The 18585-nt window shown below is 40.8% G+C and overlaps 1 protein-coding gene and 1 long non-coding RNA gene across 2 annotated transcripts in view; one reads left to right on the top strand and one right to left on the bottom strand.

The window, feature by feature from the left end:
• The window catches only part of LOC143694426 (uncharacterized), a 92294-nt gene that overhangs the window by 2569 nt on the left and 71140 nt on the right, over nucleotides 1-18585 (top strand). The window contains exons 2-5 of the long non-coding RNA XR_013182908.1: nucleotides 96-220; nucleotides 2392-2440; nucleotides 8629-8700; nucleotides 10681-10772. This is a non-coding gene — a long non-coding RNA (uncharacterized LOC143694426). The remainder of the gene's footprint in view (nucleotides 1-95; nucleotides 221-2391; nucleotides 2441-8628; nucleotides 8701-10680; nucleotides 10773-18585) is intronic.
• The window catches only part of ADTRP (androgen dependent TFPI regulating protein), a 30266-nt gene that overhangs the window by 7099 nt on the left and 4582 nt on the right, over nucleotides 1-18585 (bottom strand). Inside the window, exons 2-4 of the mRNA XM_054648412.2 lie at nucleotides 15432-15566; nucleotides 13927-14028; nucleotides 3465-3580 (exon numbers count right to left, since the gene is read on the bottom strand). Coding sequence (XP_054504387.1) covers nucleotides 3465-3580; nucleotides 13927-14028; nucleotides 15432-15566 — 353 coding nt within the window. The remainder of the gene's footprint in view (nucleotides 1-3464; nucleotides 3581-13926; nucleotides 14029-15431; nucleotides 15567-18585) is intronic.

Here is an 18585-nt window from a genome sequence, read left to right as displayed (position 1 = left end):
CAGTAAAATAGCAAAATGCTCAGGAACAGGGATGTGCATTTGGCTATGCTAGTGAAGCTTATTCAAATAAGCTCTCACATATGTTTGCTCTTTAGATACAACAGCCTTTCAGCCCCTATCCAGATCCCTAGAGTCTGTGGGGACACAGAGCTGTTCCTCCCTGTCTCAATCCTTCTGCTGTTGACCACTGTTTTGAGGAATGCAAAGAAGTTTTCAGGAGGTGAGAGAGCAAGGGAAATTCTCCAGCAGCTTTTCTTTTGTAAGAGAAGGAAAAGAAGAAGAATGTCTAGGTGGGAAACAGATGTGGTTGCTTCACCCTTTTGTGCCAGAACTGTTTGCAAAGCATGGTTTGGAAAAGAAAGAAGATTAATATGCTGGCTTTATAGGGTTTCTTTTCTTCTAATTGTGCCCTCTCTTTCTCCCTTTTTTATTCTCTCCGAAAATATCTTGTAGTGGCTGTCAGTTTGCTGGTAATATGTTCATTGTTTATGGCTCATATGAGTAGTTAATAGAGAATGCCTGAACTAAAGAATATAAAAGTGATCTTTATATATCTTAAGTATAGGAAAAATGCTTTTTTGTGAATACTTTTTGTGAATAAAATTATTTATATTTGTATTGATTATGTAAAGAATTTAAGAAATAGGGTATGTCTGCATTGATTGTTATCAGGATGTGCCATTTTAACAAGGATAATACTTCCCTAAAACAAACTTTTGGGTCCAAATGGTCCTAAAAAGTTTAATTCTTCATTTAAAAAAACATATCTGAGTATTATGCCATACTTTCCACCACCAGTGCTAACATAGGAACACAATTGCAATTTTTTCTGATGTCACCCAGCCTACTACTGAGCATCATGCCTCAAAGAGAAGTGACAAATGGGCTGCCACACTATCCTGAAACTGTGTCATGACACTGAGGAATGGGAGAATGCTAAGGAGGAAAAAAAAAGGCTGAAAGGATGCTTCTTCCTTTCTCTAGTAAAAAAAGGAAGAAGTGGGGCATAAAAAGGTGGTTTTGTCTTGCCTGTAAATAAAGATTTACTATCCTCACCTGAGGGATAGAGTGGAGCAATGGAAGGAATTGATCGTAGAGCTGTCTGGACTGAGCATGGAAATATTTAAATGTAGGGATTCAGTTTTATGATTCAAGATTTTTTCATCTAACAAACAGAGCTGTGAAACACCTAAGTAATTTAAAAGGAAAAAAAAAAAAAAGAAAAAGAAAAAAAAGCCTGCAGAAAAGGCCCCTGAGAGGCTGAGCAGAAACACTGAATTCCAAGTGCTAAGTGGAGTGCAAATGTCAGCATGTGTTCTTCACTGCACAGGACTCCTCTTTTCATATCGTACCTCCAACAGTAAAACAGAGAGTGACAACCACCTTTCTTTTATATAATGAGCAACTAAGTTATCTTCATGCAATTTGGCCAGCTGGTGTGTCTCATTTGAAGCACTCCAACCTGTATTTTCAAACCCAAATAAATGACTGTTCAAAGCTACAGTGACACCCTCTCTGCTGCGAGGTGGAACTGGCTGCTCAGTTTCTCTGCTGCCTTGGAGGGACCAGTCACTTCTCAGCCCATTGGCGCTGCAGCAATGGCAGTGACAGTCCAAGGAGAGGCTTGGAGGAAGGACTCTGTTGCTTGTGAAACATATGGTGCCCAAATGGGGCTATTAAATCACCAGGTTGTAGCACCAACAGTAAAATATGTACATGTGTTGAGATTTCAGTGCACAGGCCAGAAAATTTTTCTATTGGTTGAAAGCTGTTGTCTGTGGTTTGCAGGGAACCACGAAGTAGAAGCAAAAAGAAAGCAGGCAGGAGGTTCCTTGCTGATTTGAAAACTCTATTAACATCCTAATATCTTTTATCCTCTCATCAGGGCCCTGGCACTTAGGGAACAAGCACTCTAAGGGACCACCTTCCTCTCAGGACTCTGGCAACACGATGCAGCACCAATTCATAGAAAAGACTTGGAGGGCTCCAATGTGTTGATGCTTGTGTTGATCTTCATTCTTTGGTGTGGATTCAGGACCTGATATGAGCCATGTCTCCTGAGGGATGAAATTGCTCAGCTGATAGGGATTATAGGGGAAAGCACGGCTCACATGGCTGTAAGAGCAGTCTCGTCTCAAAGACAGTAAAACCCAAATGTTGTCATAAGACAAGCAAAACAAAGCTGGCATTAAGCAATGGGGTGAATCAGAACATAGAAAAGGAATTTAGGAAGCCATGGTCGTAATCCTATTAGGCTCTGGGCAGGATTAGAATAAATGGCTCCTAATTTGCTTATGTAATGTATCAGTGAAGTCCTCCGTTTCCACAGCCACTCTGATGGGCTTCAAGTCACTCCAGTGTTTCATCTGAACGGTTTATTTTCTATTTCAGATTTTCACTCACTGGGCTGAAGATGGTCTCTAGATGAGAGTGAGAATTGGTGAGTAGGAATGGGAAGGATGGGTTTCCTCATAGTTCCAGTGACTTCTCGGAAGTCTTTGCATGAGGACAAGTCCCTTCCTCGCTGACCAGTATCCTCTTGTTGTTATACACATGCTCTATATTGTTCCCCCTAAAGCCAGGATGTTTCCTCAGCTCTGGAAAGTCATATAATACCCTGAAATTATACAGCCCCCTTCCTGAGTTGGGTCTCAATACAAAGCATCCTCTGAGAGCTTTGAGGTTTTGGCAGCTGCCCATAGTTACATGGGGTGGCAGTGCCTCCATATCCCAGCACTGCAGCCAGGATACAATGAGTAAACCCACTCCACAGGTGCATGACACACACACAGCAGGTGGACAGATGGCTATGAACTGTGAGAGGTGCTGATTAGATATAGTTTATTTTCTCAGTATCATTCTCCAACAGGCTGGGGATCGATGGGTGCATTGCTGGAAATGTGGGCAGTGTCCACTGGTGGAGTGGGAGGTGGTGGTGGGCAGATGTCTCCTAGCTACCCACCAGTTTGCACCTGGCTCTGCGTATCATTTTCTGTCTCAAGTTTCTAAAACCTGGCACGTGTCCCTGCCAAACACTGAACTGAGTTTTACTCCTCTCCTGCTCCCGTGACCCCCAGACCTTTTGGGATTTTCTGGTTTTGCAGCTAGCAGGACACTGAGTGGAGGTAAATTTGATGGTACCAATAGAAGTAAAAACTCCAGCCCAGAAGAAATTACTCAAATTATCCCTGAATTTATGGCACTTTAGTTACTTTCCTTTAAGAGGCCTTACAAGAGCAGGAGACACTGTGTAAGGTCTCAGGACCTATATTGTGTTTGAAGAAACCTGCCTTGTTTACATTTGGAAATAGTTTTCATGGGTCTCAGCTGAAGTTTAAATGATTTCTCCACAGAAAAGACTGCTGTCCTCCTTGTGTCTGGGTGGGAACTTTTGGTCAAAAGTACAGCATCTGGCTTCATTTTAAAAAGTAGATTACTTGGAGAAAAAATACTTAAATTCTTACCAACTGATATACAGAAAAGCGACAAATCCCAGTAGGATCAATCCCTTCTTCTTTGCTGGGTAACGATGCGGCAAGGCAAGGATTTCCAGGAGAGCAAATGGCAATACAGCCGTGTGCTGAGGAAAAAAAAGACTCTGTCACTGACAGATCACAGTGCCTTGCCTTCAGTCATTGCTGATCATAAAGTTCAGGCACCTGCTCAGAAGCAAGGAATTATTTAACAATACTGAGAATAATTATATACAAATGTGCATACTTCATTTTTTACAATGAAGTACCCCCAGAGTAATAAGCAAAAAAATTTTCTTGTTAATAAGATATAAAAATGAGTCTTGCCTGTAGTGTGGTCTATCTTTATAATAGGTGAGCTCTCCTTGCATTTTGTAATGCAAGAATTGTTTTATAATTCCTATTACAGTACAAAAGATATTGAGCTCTATCATTATGTGCAGTTGAGGATGTCAGAAGAGTGCTCCTTGAACTCACTGAGCAATTGCTGAATTGCCTTCATGTTCTCTTCTAGTCATTATTGTACTTTATATAGTATCATTTATTACTTGCTCCAGTGCAATCCCAGTGTGTTGTGCTTCCCTTTGTAAATGGAAAAATGGGGCTTTAAACATACAGGAGACTTCAGTTAGCTGTGATTGAAGGTGATGAAGAAACTTCAAGCAGGTTTATCCCAGAATCAGAAAGGAATTAAATTAATGGAGAAATGTGTTTTTCTTCTTTTTTTTTTTTTTTTTTTTTTCATGTTGAAGAGTTTAAATTGCAGTTTTAGCTTCAAGGACTTTAATGCTGTCTGAGCATGGAGGATTTTCAGCTCTGGGCAGACAGTTTGGTGGCACTGACTGTTTTGTGGTGAGGAGCTGCCTCCAAGAGGGATACTCCTCACCATGGGGATGCTGAGAGCACAGCAGAAAGCCTTCTGGGCTCAGATGTTAAATGGGCAATGAAGGGATTCATGGGATGCTAATGCCTCAAATTTTTGACTGATTTGAAACAATTTTAGAAAATAATTTGCCTGGGTGAAATTTCCCCACTGAAAATTTTGTATTCCTTGTGCAAGCAAACAATAACTTTGTATTGCAATACTGAGGACAGATGGCTTAAACAATGTTGGGGAGCAGCAAAGCAAAACTAGTCAATGAAATGCATCAGGAGAAAAACTATAGTAACAACTGTAGCTGATTAGTTGCTTAATTTCCGGTAATTAAGTAAATAGTTTCATAGGTAGATGGGGGAGGTATGGAAGGAGGGCAACAGAGAAAGATAGAGTTTTAAATAGAAAAAATGTCAAAATCAGGATTTTTTTTGTCTTTCTCCCTAAAGGCATAACCTACTGGGTGTATGGTATGAAGATTTCTCTTGTCCCAGATAAATGGTTCTAACATTTTTAATGTACATGTTTTTCAGAAACTGTGGCCAGTATCTGATATGATAATAGTGTCAAAGTTTTATTGCCTTGTATTTATGCTAGAGCTTGTGAAAAATACACCTTAATTTCTTTAAATGCACAGTGAGCTATAAACAGCATGCATGCATTTAGCTATTTGTTTAAGAGATGGATGTCCACTTTTGTCTGCTGCTTCCAAGTAACCACTCCCTGGAAGCTGAGTGTCCTTCCTCAGCCCTCCTACCAAAACCAGGAGCTGCAATTCATACCTGGCTATCCTTCTATCAAAATAACCATTCCATCTCAGTTATTAATTTTTCAGAGAAAAGAGATAGAAAATATTTCTTTTATGTTCCAGTCCTTTTCAGTCATTGGCACTGTTCTTTTCTTCTGTTCTGTTTCACAAAGATATTCTTCAGCTCTACAACCTGCTTGGTTGATTGCAGAAGTTTTGTATCAGTACAAGTGATTCCTGAATTCATTTAACCAGAAAAATATCTTCAGTGCACACAGTTTTCATATGTAATCCCTGTAACTTCTTTTAGTCAGAAATCTATGTGTTAAGCTGCTTTGAAAAACAGTTATAAGAGTTTCTTTTCCATAGTTGAACAATAGTTTGTCCTTGAACAAATCCCAAAATGCCCATGGCAAGGCAGCAGTGGTGGAAAACCTGCACCTTGTCCTCATTTTTAGGCTTTAGCCTAAGCCTTTGGCGGGCATGCTGATTTAGAGCACCTCATTTTGACAGGTATTTTGGAGCATGCCCAGGAAAGAGCAGCACAAAGAGCCAGAAAGTATGAACAGTGAAGCAGCCTAAAGGCAGGCGTAGAAACTGTGAATGCACTGAATGTGTTGTTGCATCTAGAGAGGAGAAGAAAAGGAGAAGTTTCAAAGGGAAGTTTCAAAGGCCTAAGAGATTGATGCAGTGATGGCTGCGATGGGCGAGTGTTCCATGTCCATCGTGTCCCTGACCTGGGGTGAGTGTCTCAGTGTTCCACAAGAGAGATGCAGCTTCCTGCTGGGAAGCACATATGCTCCAGCAGCACACAGACAACGTGTGGACAGCAGGACACAGTCACAGGGAGAGGCTGGGGGTGGTGAGGGGCAGCCTGCTGCTCAAACACGCCGTGCATCGGCACTGCAAAAGATTGCTGGGAGATCTGCTTTGTAGTCTGTGCGGGTTTACAAAAGGCTGATGTACTTTACTACTCATTTTTGCCAGGCTTCTCCACTTACGTAGGAGTTAGAGAAAACACTCGGGAGCTTATAAATCAATAGAAGCTTGAAAGTTACTGGCAAAACTGGAAAATTTGCCTGCTTTTGGGAATAGCCAGGAGTTTAGTGGAAGGGGTAGGTTGAAGTTTCTGCTATTCCTAATTCAATGATCTTTCCATTGCTTGTAAGAGCTTTTCCATGTCTAAGGACAGCAAGAGCATTCAGGAGTTGGACTATCTGCCTCTTGTTTTGCAAATAGTTTCCTAAAGTTCTTGGAGCTATACTGATTTGGAAAAACAAATGCAAAAAAAAACCCCAAAAACAAAGAAAGAAATTTGTTGTGGCATAGAAAAGCTGCAAGCTTCTCTCTTCCCAAGTCCAGTGATGTCACTGGCCCATGACTGTGTGCTGTGTTTCTGTTCAAATAATTGCATCTTTTAAAATATATTTTGCAAGTATATTAACTAGATGTGGGGGGTTTTTGTAGAGTCATTTAAATTTGCTGTGAAAATGCCTTCTTGAAACAGATTTCTACAACAGTTCTCAGCTTCCTCAAGCACCCCCAGGACAATTAAAAAAAATATTATTTTTCCTTTGTGGATATAAAGGCGTTTTTATTTTCATTTATCCCTCTGCCCCCCAATTCCTTCTCATGTACACCCCAGGCTCGTAAACATGTGGGAAAATCTTTCCTCACACTTCTGCTATCCTAGAGCCTATTTCTGCCAAGCCGAATTTGTGCATTAACAGTAAAATCACAGAGGAATTCCTATGGAATACCCAAGCAAGTTTGTGAAGTTTGTGACAGCAGATGAGTGTTTGTAGAGCAGACACCAGGGGAATGTGTGGATGGCTACAGGGCGCAGAGCCTGCCCTTCGCCTACAACACACAATTGGCTTTCCACATGATTTCCCTCTCACAGCCCAGAGACGTTGACTTTGGCAACATCATTAGTGATAGAGCATATATCATGGTTAATCAGATCTGCTGAAAGGCTATAAAGGCTTCTCATATCCTTTTCTAAAAAAAAAAAAAAAAAAAAAAAGAAGGATGAAAAAAAGATGTATTTTTTCATCTGCGTTATTTTTAACTGTAGGTCTCTGGTGCATAGTCATTAAATATATTTTCAATCCTACTTAGCAGCGTTTCATATTCTTAAACTGACGTATGTCTGAGGAGCACAGTATTTGTATGGGGCCAAATTAAAATACACAGTTTTGCCTCTTCCTTTAAAGAAAACTTAATAATTAAGCTCACATTGACACAGATCAAAACATTGGCAAAACTTGCTGGAAACAGTGACTCATTTTTTATTTCAATTAACAGTTTCTCAGTTTCACATATAAACAGTGAAACTGTCAAAAATAATTATCACAGAGGGAGGGGAAAAAAACCCACCTATTTCACTCCAAGATAAGGAAAACAGGCTAAAACAATAGCTGTGTGTACTGATCAGGCTATCAATGAACCAAACTGAATCAGAGAGCTTTTCCCTACTCTTGGCAAGGAACCTCTTTGTACTTATTTTTTATGTTCTTTGAAATATTAATGTATTTATTTGTCTAACAACCTCTGTTTGTTGAGGAAAGCTTTCAGCCTACAAATTTTGCAAGAGCAGAATATTTTTAATTTCTTCCTAGAGTGAAGAGATAAAAGTGATGGGACTTTCAAAATTATCAGAGACATTTAGCTAACTAATCACACTTTTAGCCTAAGTTCTGCTTCCAAACATTCCATTTTAAAATCCTTTGTGTCTCTTTTTGGCAGTCACTGTGATTTTCCATTTGGTTTTAGTTTCTTTGCTTCTTTCCTGAAAAACTCAGGTGAAACTGAACTAGTTATAAAATTACAAATTTATTTTTGTTGCTCGTACAAACTCTGGCATATGAATACAGGGGGAAGAATGTTTCTTAAACATATTCTGAACTTTATCTCAAATATTGGCATGTTAACTTTTCTCCTGCAGACAAGAACATTCCCCTGCTTCTTTACTTTTTGTTTCCTACCCTGTGTTGAATGTTTCCCAGGATACACTTCAGGTTCATGAATTTAAGTCCTCTCTGAATATTATTTCCAGTGTTTGCTAAGACCATATGGAATTTTTACTTCCCGTATTTTGAATAATTTGTGTATTTATTTAATGCTATATCCTCATTTTGCCGTTGAAAATTCAAGTAAGAGCAAGCTTCCTGGGGCTGAGAAGGCAGGGTTGGGTAGAGTTTGTGCTCAGCTGCAGGCTCCAGCCTAGGCAGCTCATGAAAAGTCTCCCCAGAGCTGCTGAGATCACTGGTGCTCCTGACGCGTGTGTCGCAGTTGACTCGGTGTGACCTTGTTTGACTCCGGAGCAAAGGAAATGATGCCTCGCTTGACCAGAGCTGTTTGTTTCTAATTCGTCTGCATTTACATACCCTTCATGTCTGCTTTCCATTAACATGTGAGACTTTAGGGAGGGTCTTTTCACAAACAGTTACCACTGGCCAAACTAAACTCCACTGGGCACAGTTGGAGACCATCAAGTGCTTTTGAAAAACTGCCTGTGTTTCTCCTTTCAGACCAATTCCCTGCAGAGCCTGTGTGCTGACAAGCAGTCGTGGCCAATACTCGTGCTTCTCTCTTCCCCATTGGTATGTTACTGCAAAGTAAAAGGAAAAACCCACTTTGGTGTTGCCTTATGAGGCTCATAAGCCAGTGTTCATTGGTTGTCCCTTGAGGTGTTTACTCAGATACTCAGTTCTTTGTTGGAAAATGTCCCCTTGTCTATGGAAATTTCCTTCAGTTGGATGCTTTCATGAACAATTACAGCCTGTGTTATCTGAGCATAATAAAACTAAACGGCTTCCTGTCACCATAACCTCTGTTTAGTTTTTATACTCATAATTTTCCAAATCTCTGTATGGTCTCTACTTTCTTGGCTTAATTTTGGAACTAATTCCCTCTTTTGATTTATTTTGCTATTATTTTGTCTGTGTTCAAATGCCTCCTTCAAAATTTTCTTTTGCAATCTTTCCCTATACATTTTTCTTCTTCCCTTAACCTCTCTTCATTTTTCAGGGTGGAAGGGGCTTAAGCTTTATGGTTCATTTTATTTCTTTAACTAGCACCTTGCCATGTTTAGTTGAAGATATAATTCTCTTAGGGTCGCTACATGTCTTTTGTGTTTCCAACCATCAGTGCATTTTCAGGGAACCATGGATTTATTTTATGGATAGAGCAGGAGGCACGGGGAGTCCTGTTATTGAGCAGGTGTGCAGCAGATTAGTGAGGAAGATATTGTTCAATTTAATTCCAGCAGCATTCCTCTCTGAACCATCAGCTACTACCTGTTTCTGCCCTTTCCAGATCCATTCATTCTCACCTGTAAAGCAACATAATTTTTTTTTTCTCAGATGTGTAGGTAGTTTGGGAACATTATAGTGAAAAATGGATGAAACATTAGACCAATTGTATGATCAAAGGCAAAAGAGCTTCAGAGATATTTTCTTGCCTGCACACATGCAATTTTGGGAATAAGGCCCTGGCTGAATATCCTATTGCTTACTAGCAAATGTTTTGTCTCAATGTCAATGCCAGAATTTTAATTGCCTTTCTCCCTGACATTAGATATGTAGTCTAAGAAACTGATGTTGCACTGCAGCTGGAGGCTGACATGAGACTGAAGTGACACATCCTTTGCTGTGGAATATTTTTCTCCAGCTGTTCCTGTGCAGGGAGGGTTACGGAGACTGCACCTGTGCACGCTGGGGTAGCAGCAGCCCAGGAGGATTCCCTGCCATAACATTTGTCTGTGAAACACATACTTTCTCCCTGAGGAAATGGGCTTATGTCAACAAAAATGGAAACTTCAAAAAAATCTGTGTAGTGCTGGGAAAAGCTAAGCATCTTTGCTCTTAAATGTGTGCGGTGATTAATTTTGTGTGCCATATTCCTCACACATGCATTCTTCTTCTTTTGCCAAAAGCTGAATGTAATTGGCAGCCTGTGAATGTCCATAGTTGCCAGACAGCTTAAAATTGAGATACTGTGAAATGCAAACAAATGGAAATGTTTCTCCCTTGTGTAAATATGCAAGAATTATTAAGCATTAAATAATGCTTGCAAAGAGAATCGTTTAAGATGGCCAAAGATGAACCTGAGGTTGTTCTTGTGTACACACTTGGAGTAGGAGTCAAGTTAGAGTGGCCTGGACAAGAGGGTTCTGCCCTACGAACTGAATTTGCACCCCCTTTTTTGGTTAGTGATGCAGCAGCTTCCTGAAATAGCTGTAGTAAGATGTAATCCTTCACACAGATACCCTCACATGAGGGTAAGAGTAACTTATGTTCACATAACTTACATTTTTTCCAGATGGATATAAATCACACTGATCCAAAATACCATTTCTGTTGATGTAGATGTGTCCGCACTGGGGAAGGTGAGTTAGAGCTAGGTAGGCAATCACAAGCAGCTTGTATATACCAAGAAGATCCAAGATGAGAGGGGACATAGTGAGTCCTGCTGGTACTCCTACTGTCAAGGCATCGGTGGCCTGCTTCAGTGAAGGAAAATTACTTGTATGTACCTTGCTTGTTCTCTCACTCCCTTACATTTTCATTTTTTATTTTCAGGTACAGCTTAGCCACAACAGGGCGAAGTGCAAAGGAGCTTCAGAAGCTCAGGCAATGGGGAATCTGTTGTCATCTTGCTGAAAGTCTGCCAGGTAAGAGATGTTTCTTCTGAGCCTCCATTTACCTTCCTTCCTTGTCTATTCTCAGCTTTATAGCTTACAATATCTTCTGAACATGCACAATTCATAACCATGTGTCAGTAGAGTGCCCGTGGAACTAAATTGCTGGTTTTTGTAAAGGTGAAAGGGTAACACAGCTACAGGGTAAATTAGAAAAAGAGGTGGCCAAACTCAACTTAGCTGCAGTCTGAAAATAAAGAAAACTGTGCCAACAGACTGAAAATATAAATCTTCTTTTACAAAACACAATTGTACCATTTCTATTTTTGTGAACACATCTGCTCCACATTTATATGTATCTTTTGTTATAGATCAAAAATGTTTTTCAGTTATCTCTTCTGACCCACCAGTGGCCCACTTTATTTAGCATTCAATTCTGTCAGACCTTTCAAAATGTAGTGTTCCCCAATACTGCCATTAAGTTGAATAATACATGCACATGGTTTAATCCAAGCTGTCTCCAGCAGTTAGTCTCCTTCTGGAGAGTATCCAGATGTTGCTTGAAAAGGATGACTGGGAAAGAAATAAACAAATTCACTTGATGAATTGGCCAGCATATCTTTTGTCTCAGCCATCTTCCACTTCAAAAATCTTGTTCAAATAAAATAATTGTGCTTGAGACATAAGTAGAGTGGATTTTTTTCATCCCTGAAGGTCAAGGTTTAAAGATGGTAAAACATAATTATCCCAGGCAAACAGAAGTGGAAACTGAGGCCCAACTTTTGGGTTAAACTCAGTAGAAAAGCAAAGAGAGAAACCTAGATAGTCTGGAATATTTGGTCTCCTTCAACTATGAGCAAAATTCCTTTCTACATTGCAAAACAAAATGTTTCTGTTCAGAGTGCAAAAACATGGCTAAATTACAGTGCTCACTCTGCAACTCTGGGCTAGCAGGTGGGCAACAACAACCCTTTCCCACTGTAAAAGCAGTTCATGTGAGGAAAAAAATTGTTATTCATTTCTGCAAGGAAGGTGCTGCAGCATCACTACAAAGCCAAGGAGCTCAATATTCCTGAAGTAAGTTTGCATGGTTATTTTTTAGGCTCACTCTCCAGTTACATAACAACATATGCTTTCCCTATGTACAACATTAAAATAGACTGAGATTTTAAAAAAAAGTACTCCCACTGCAAATGATATGGCACTGATGGTTACTACTGATACACCCATGTTTTTCTCCTCCAAAGCCAGCTACATGCTGCTTCAATCTGCCATGAAATGCCTGTACTCTCAGAGCCATAATGTAACAGCAATATGCAAGGAAAGGAACCCAAAGAAAAAGTGTCTGCTTGGCAATCAGAACTTGGAGATTGTCCCTTAAAGTGTCCCTGGATCTCCTTAGTGTCTCCAGCAGAAATTTTGTGTTGGAAGAAGAAATTGCCTCAGCTAAGCCTGAAGGCACCTGCTGGAAGGTGTTCTAAAACACAACGATTGTCAATAGCAGGGATCAGTCTGGTGGCAGATGTTTTATGCTTGATAGTGACTGGAAGGAAAATTTCCTACCCAGGAACTGTCAAGCACAAGGTGTCTGCAGTGTATTAAGAGCTTCGGAAATAAAATATCAGGTTGTGATAGAGGTTTGCTTTATGTGAAGTTTCTCTCTCTTCAAAATAATTTTCAGGAAGAATTGTTTTTCCTTTTTTAACATCTGTTTTTGACACTTCTGATACAGAAAAGCTTTTTATTGTAGTCAAAATGACTCTGTTATGAAATGTAGATGTAGGTAAGGTAAGAAGATGTTATAGCTGATATATTTGAGGGGCTCCTGCAAAGACTTCTTGCACATGAAATAAAAATGTATGCCCTAAAACCTCTAAACCTTCCGATGTCATGAACAAATGTGGAAATGGAAAGGGCAAATTCTCAGCTGTGAGCCAGGATTAAAACAAGCAGCAAAGCCTATCTTCTCTGAGCTTCACTTTGTGCTACTACCCCCTCCCCCCTTGCTCAGCACCTCCACCACTGTGAGGATTTTAAACCAGTTCCCCATACTAAATCCTGGACCTGAAACCAGCATGATGCTGAGGACATGAAGAATCTTTCATTTTGGTGGATGATGGTTTTCAGAAAGAGCAGAACCCTTTTGCACCTGTGCAGAGGTTTGGACAGCCACAGAAAGGTCCTGGTGGAAATGAATTGGTGGACAGAGAGCAGGTGATGAGGTTAAAAGTGCATGATGGCTGTGGTTCACCACTCGGATATCAGCAATGCGGACATGCCTCTGTGTGTTTGGATTCCAGTCACACGACTCTGAATGCACCTGTCTAAATCAAGGGGCTGCTCAAACCTTGAGCTGTCCTCAGCCAGACACCCCAAACCCTCCCAGATTTACCTTCAACAGTCACTGGGTAAATCCACTGCAGTGGATGGCAAGGCACTGTTCTTAAGAAATTAAGTCTGGAGAGAAATGAGTCTTCTATGTGATTATTTCATACTTTTTGGCTTCTCTGATTCAGCCTAGAGCTGAACCTCTCCCTTCTCTCCCACTTCCCATTCGTCCCACGAGGCCTCCCTGACCTTGCAATCCACCCACAGTTTTCCATGTTACTGTCAGCCTCCTTTCACTTGACTGATGAGAAATATGTGATTATTCAACACATCATAAAAATGGCCAGAGCAAATGAAGGAGAAATCTGGAAAGTATTTATAGAAAATCTGTAAACAATCATTGCAATCCAGCTATTCAAAACTGTGCACACATTAGCTTATTGGCTGTAGAGCTGTCAGATTCTCTTTTGTTATTTCACCTTTTTTAAAAATTAAGGGCTGCTTTGTTACATTCACAGCCATTTTGTATTTCAGAGACTTCTGTTAGCAGACACAATTTCTTTTTTGAGCTACAATAAGTGAGATTTTCTTTCCTTATGACTACACATCATTTCATTGACTTTAGAGGTTTGACAAGCACCGATGAACTGACGCTCCTTGTGTGCTAAAAGGCTTCTTGAGGCAGCTTCAAGCACATGCATCTGATTGCTGCGTACAGCTCAACATCAGATTCTGATAAGCAGGAGGTGAGAACGGAAAAGCTGTGAAGCCCTTCTGGAAAATGGTACAATGCAGTGGTGGGGCACACGTTGCAAAGTCTCCCTTTTCTCTGCAAGAGGCTGAGGTGTTTCTTACTCACCATAGCATGATTTAACCAGAGCGGGATGACTCCATCAAGGCTTTTGGGGTAAACCAGCTCTCGGTTGTAGGTATACAGTGTCCAAAAGGATATACACACAAACTGGAACCAAAATGCAAAATGAAAGAAATTTACAAATGGAAGACAAACATAACTGATAGGATTTGGTTAGTGCTTTCATTTCTGAGAAGGCAAAATATCTCCATGCTTTTTTTACATGAAAAATTATGACACTGCCAGATAAACTCACGTTATGGCACATTTACTCAGAGATGCAGTGTTCTATGTTGATACTGAGAGAAAAAAAACCCTGCTTTATAAACTGCCAACACTGACATTTTCTGTGGAATCTGAGATTAGCTGCTGTTTTTTTCCTCTTTCCCTTTCCCTTTGCAGATGGGAACTTTTGATGGTCAAGTAGTTCTCCTCAAGGGACTGTCTGTTAAACCTTTGTTTTGCTCAGTAAGAAAGTAAAAACAGATCTTGATAAGGCAGTTCACATAAACTTACCCTTTACCTTCACATCTCCTAGGTCTAATTCCTAAACTGCAGGTGAAAGCTGCACACTGTGGGCATCCATTTTCCCCCCAGTAGATCAGGAATTATAATGAGACAACCTAACTGAAGGAAATGGTCCCTGGTATCAGTTACTGATACCTGGGAGCTGATTTGCACTTTTGGCCCGGCTTTGTATTTGAGCAGACTTTGTGCTTGGGGCTAGAAATCAGGGATGCGAGATGCTGAGACTATGCCACAGTCCTGCAGGCATGGTGAGGATGCCTAGCAGGATATGAGAGCAGCATAATGAACACTCTGACTCCATCCCTGGCAGGGCTTTTTTATGGAGCCAGCTAGCTGAGCTGCTTGTGGACCATGTTTAAGCAGTGTTTCTCAGCCCTCTGAGATTCAGTGGTGGCTGCAGGCATCACTCTCACAGAGAGTACCTACATGTATAAATAACCCATCAGTTCCTGTCCAACCCACGGCATTTTGATAAACAGCATTGTCTGTGAGGGAGTAGGTGATCCATGATGAATCTGATGTAGGCTGTGACTATAATTATTTTTTCCATGAATCTGTTTCTCTCCAGTGCTTATTTAAAGTTACTCTGGCATCAAAGAAGGAGATGTGAGGTTTTTCTGCCTCTTAGGTACCCTCTTGTGTCCTCCTGACCTGTGCTGCCCTTTAGAGAAAAGCCCTAAGTTGATAAATCCACAGCTATTTGGACCATGAGATTAACAGAGAGGTTACACCTCATTCACCCTTTGGGGTCAATCTGTGTCCACTTGAGGACAGCAACCCTCAGGTTTGTGCAAGAGGCTTTGCTCTCAACCATGACAGGCTCAGCATTGTTTCTTCTTCTAAATGGTCCAAATACATTCCAAATTCAATGGTAAAAGAAAGCCTTTAGTTCTTATCTATTTCATACACATACTTTTGGTACTATACACCCCTAATCATTTATGCAAACGTTATTTTCACATACAGAGACAAAGGGTACTTACTGTGGACACTGGGAAAGCCAGGACACTGAAAAGAAGGTCTCTGCTGGAAATTATGCACTTAGCACATCGCAGTTTCTTAATTAGTCTCAACACATCAGCCAGGAAGGACACCCCATAGAAGACAGCCTGCAAAACCTAAAGTAATTACACCTAATGAGGGAAACTCATCCAGCTTTTATTAGCATGTTCCTCAATGAAATCCGTTTGTGCTCTTCAGGGAGCTGTTTTGTTCATGAGCTGCAAGCCTGTGTGAGGGAAATAGCTGTTGCCTAAATCTCTTTTACTAACCCAAACTGATTAAATAAAGTTGGTCAGGAGATAACTTCTACAGTATCCCAGTTAATAGATTAAACAGAGATGTGTGACATGATTCAGATGAGTGAAGTGAAGGGACATGTTGAAAGCCAGCTCCATCACACTTCCTATGTAAATGGTTGACCACTGGATATATCTGAGCCGGAGAGAACAAATTATGCCAGGACATTTTTCCTGTAAAGCAATTTCTAGAGAGCTTTTCCACTATTTAGCCTACACAGGTTCTTCTTTCTAGGGACTCACACTGCAATTGGTCTCAGTGTCAAGTAGCTCAAAATCATCTAAGGTGAGAATTAGGTGCAGAAGTTAAAAAAAAACAGAACCTCTTTTGCTGAACTCAAAGGGATTCAAGAAAGGATTTCAAGTGCTTAGAAGCAAAGATCCAGAGTCACCAACTAAAAAAGAAGTTTTACTAAAAATCATTTCTAGGTAGTGAGGGTGGGATTTTTTGGGGAGGACGCTAGGAGGATTTGGTAAAGAAATAGATACATGCACAGCGACAAAACAGAGTTCTCCAAATAGTGTGTAAAATTGTCATATTACTGTGGTTTAAACCAATATTGCTTTTCTAATTGCTTCATTTTCTCTCCAAATACTACACAGCAGATCAAGATGAACCAGATTTGTCAGACACACAAAGGCAGAATAGAACCTTGCAGAAAAATACTTCTCCCACTGTCTTGCATTTAGCACCAAATCAGTTCAGTTCACTTAACTCATGGGGTGGCCACTTCTTTTTAAGGCTAGGTTGTCCCAGAGCAATGTAATGTGGGAAATGCATCTTACTGCAAACACTGGATCAGCTAGTGATGCTTAAATGAAAAGAGGGTTACAGCTTTCAGGATGAGATCTCTTTTGCCATGATCTTACTCTGACTCAGATATTTATTTAGAGCAAAGTCTCTGAAGTTGTGGCTGGTTATTTCATCAGTTTCTGAAGAAGCTGAAAAGGGTGATGCTTGGGAGGGGACAGAATTAGTGCAACGTTTTTCCATCAGATATTCCTTTATTATCAAAATATATGAGGGGAGGAGGAGACTATGATTTCACCATGACTGTTGTCAAACAAGGGCTTCTGCAAGCTTTAGTTTCCAGAGACTGAGTCTTCCCGGGCAACAAAATTACTATAGTTTGCACTTATCCCCAACCATCCCCCAACATCCCCTGTTTCTTCCCAGCACAGGGAAAAGATACAGTCTTCCTTCCCTATCCTTTCCACAGCCCAGAGAGCCAGGACAGTAAGTACCACTGTTGGATTGCCCCTCTCCCTGTGCAGACCCACGGCAGCAGAGGTAGGGAGGTGCTGACACGGGCTGGTACTGGCCCAGGGTCACACAGGACCAGGTATCAGAGGCTGTGCATCACCCAGCTCAGCTGCAAAGCCACATGTTTCCTATCAAGGCCTAGGATGAAGAGACATATCTTTACATAAAAAAAAAAAAAAACCAAACCCAAGCAGCTTCATCAGAACCCACAGAGGTTTCTGTTCAGTTCTGAGGCCTAGGGTAAACAGACATTAAAAACGAAACCAAGCAGCTTCATCAGAACCCACAGAGGTTTTTGTTCAGTTCTGAGGCACCCAAAGCAGCTATTTTGAGTGTGATTTTCCCCTCCCCATTATCACAATTAGCAGGCACTTTTTCAGTCAGTAGTGATTCAGCCCTCCAAGTCATGGGTCTGGTTCAGTAAAGTCCATGCTGGGGTGCAGTGTACTTAGACACAAACACAGGTTCAGCCCAAATCTGTCCCAGCCCTTGGTCTCACCAGGACACCAATACCGAGTCCTCGAAGAGCTAAGAAAAGCCTGGTAATAACCAGAAGCTCTTGTTACACGCTGTAGAGTCAGCAGTAACTTTCTGTAAAAGGCATGAAAAATTAATGTGAGGGTGGTGACAGTCCAGTGACACATGGTGACTAATTGCCAATAAAGCAATTAGGGAGAAGCCTGGTTCCCAGAGGATGGGGCTATTATTATCTTGTTCATGGTCAGCCTTACATTAATCATGGGACAGGGATAGGCTGCTTCTTTCCCCGCTTCAAAATTAACTAAAATAAACATTACTGAAAAGAAACAGTCCCAAAACAGCCACATTCTCAGCCTGGTAAATATTCTGTTATACACAGGGGAGGACAATGTTATCTTCTGTATGGAAAATTCTTATCTGAATGTGTAACCTGACCCATTTCTCCAGCTAAACATGGGGAAGAACAACTCCTGAAGAAGTTTGAACTCAGCCTCAGGAGCTCGGATTTGTGCTGCTGTAACTCTACTCTTGTTTATCACCATAGTTTCAAAGGTGTTGCAGACAATTTAGTGATCACCCTGTATTTCCAAGAGCAATGGAAGGTTATACAAGTAATTTTCAAACCAGAAAACTAAACTTAGCTAGGATCATCCCTAATACTGCACAGTCTGGCATTGTACACCCCCAGTAGATTAAAATCCAAGCTCCAAACCCACTGGAAAGGTGCATCCAAATCATGTAGCCCTCCATTAAAGGGAAAATGTTGACATAAAAAAAAAAAGTGAAAACATCAAATTATTCCAGATGTCCTGTGAATTTCCCAAGCAGCAGTGCTGGCACTCACAAATCCATTGCAGGCACTCATGGAATATAAATCCACTGGCTGTAAATAGAAAGGATTCCCTAAAGTGTTCCCACACGAACAGAAGGAAGACTGGAAGCATTCAGAAAGCTAATGATTAACCCAAAGAGGAGAATATGGATATGATTATCCCTGTTGGAGAGAGGCTGCTTTCTCCTCTAGACCCTGCAGAGTTCCATGGTGCTGGGTGCTGTAGAAACATTTAATTTGGCCAGATCAATTTTCCAAACTGA

Source organism: Agelaius phoeniceus, chromosome 1 (assembly GCF_051311805.1).
Source record: "Agelaius phoeniceus isolate bAgePho1 chromosome 1, bAgePho1.hap1, whole genome shotgun sequence".
NCBI classification, from domain to species: domain Eukaryota; kingdom Metazoa; phylum Chordata; class Aves; order Passeriformes; family Icteridae; genus Agelaius; species Agelaius phoeniceus.
Note: the sequence above shows the minus strand (reverse complement) of the source record. Positions and strands in the feature narration are given on the sequence as shown.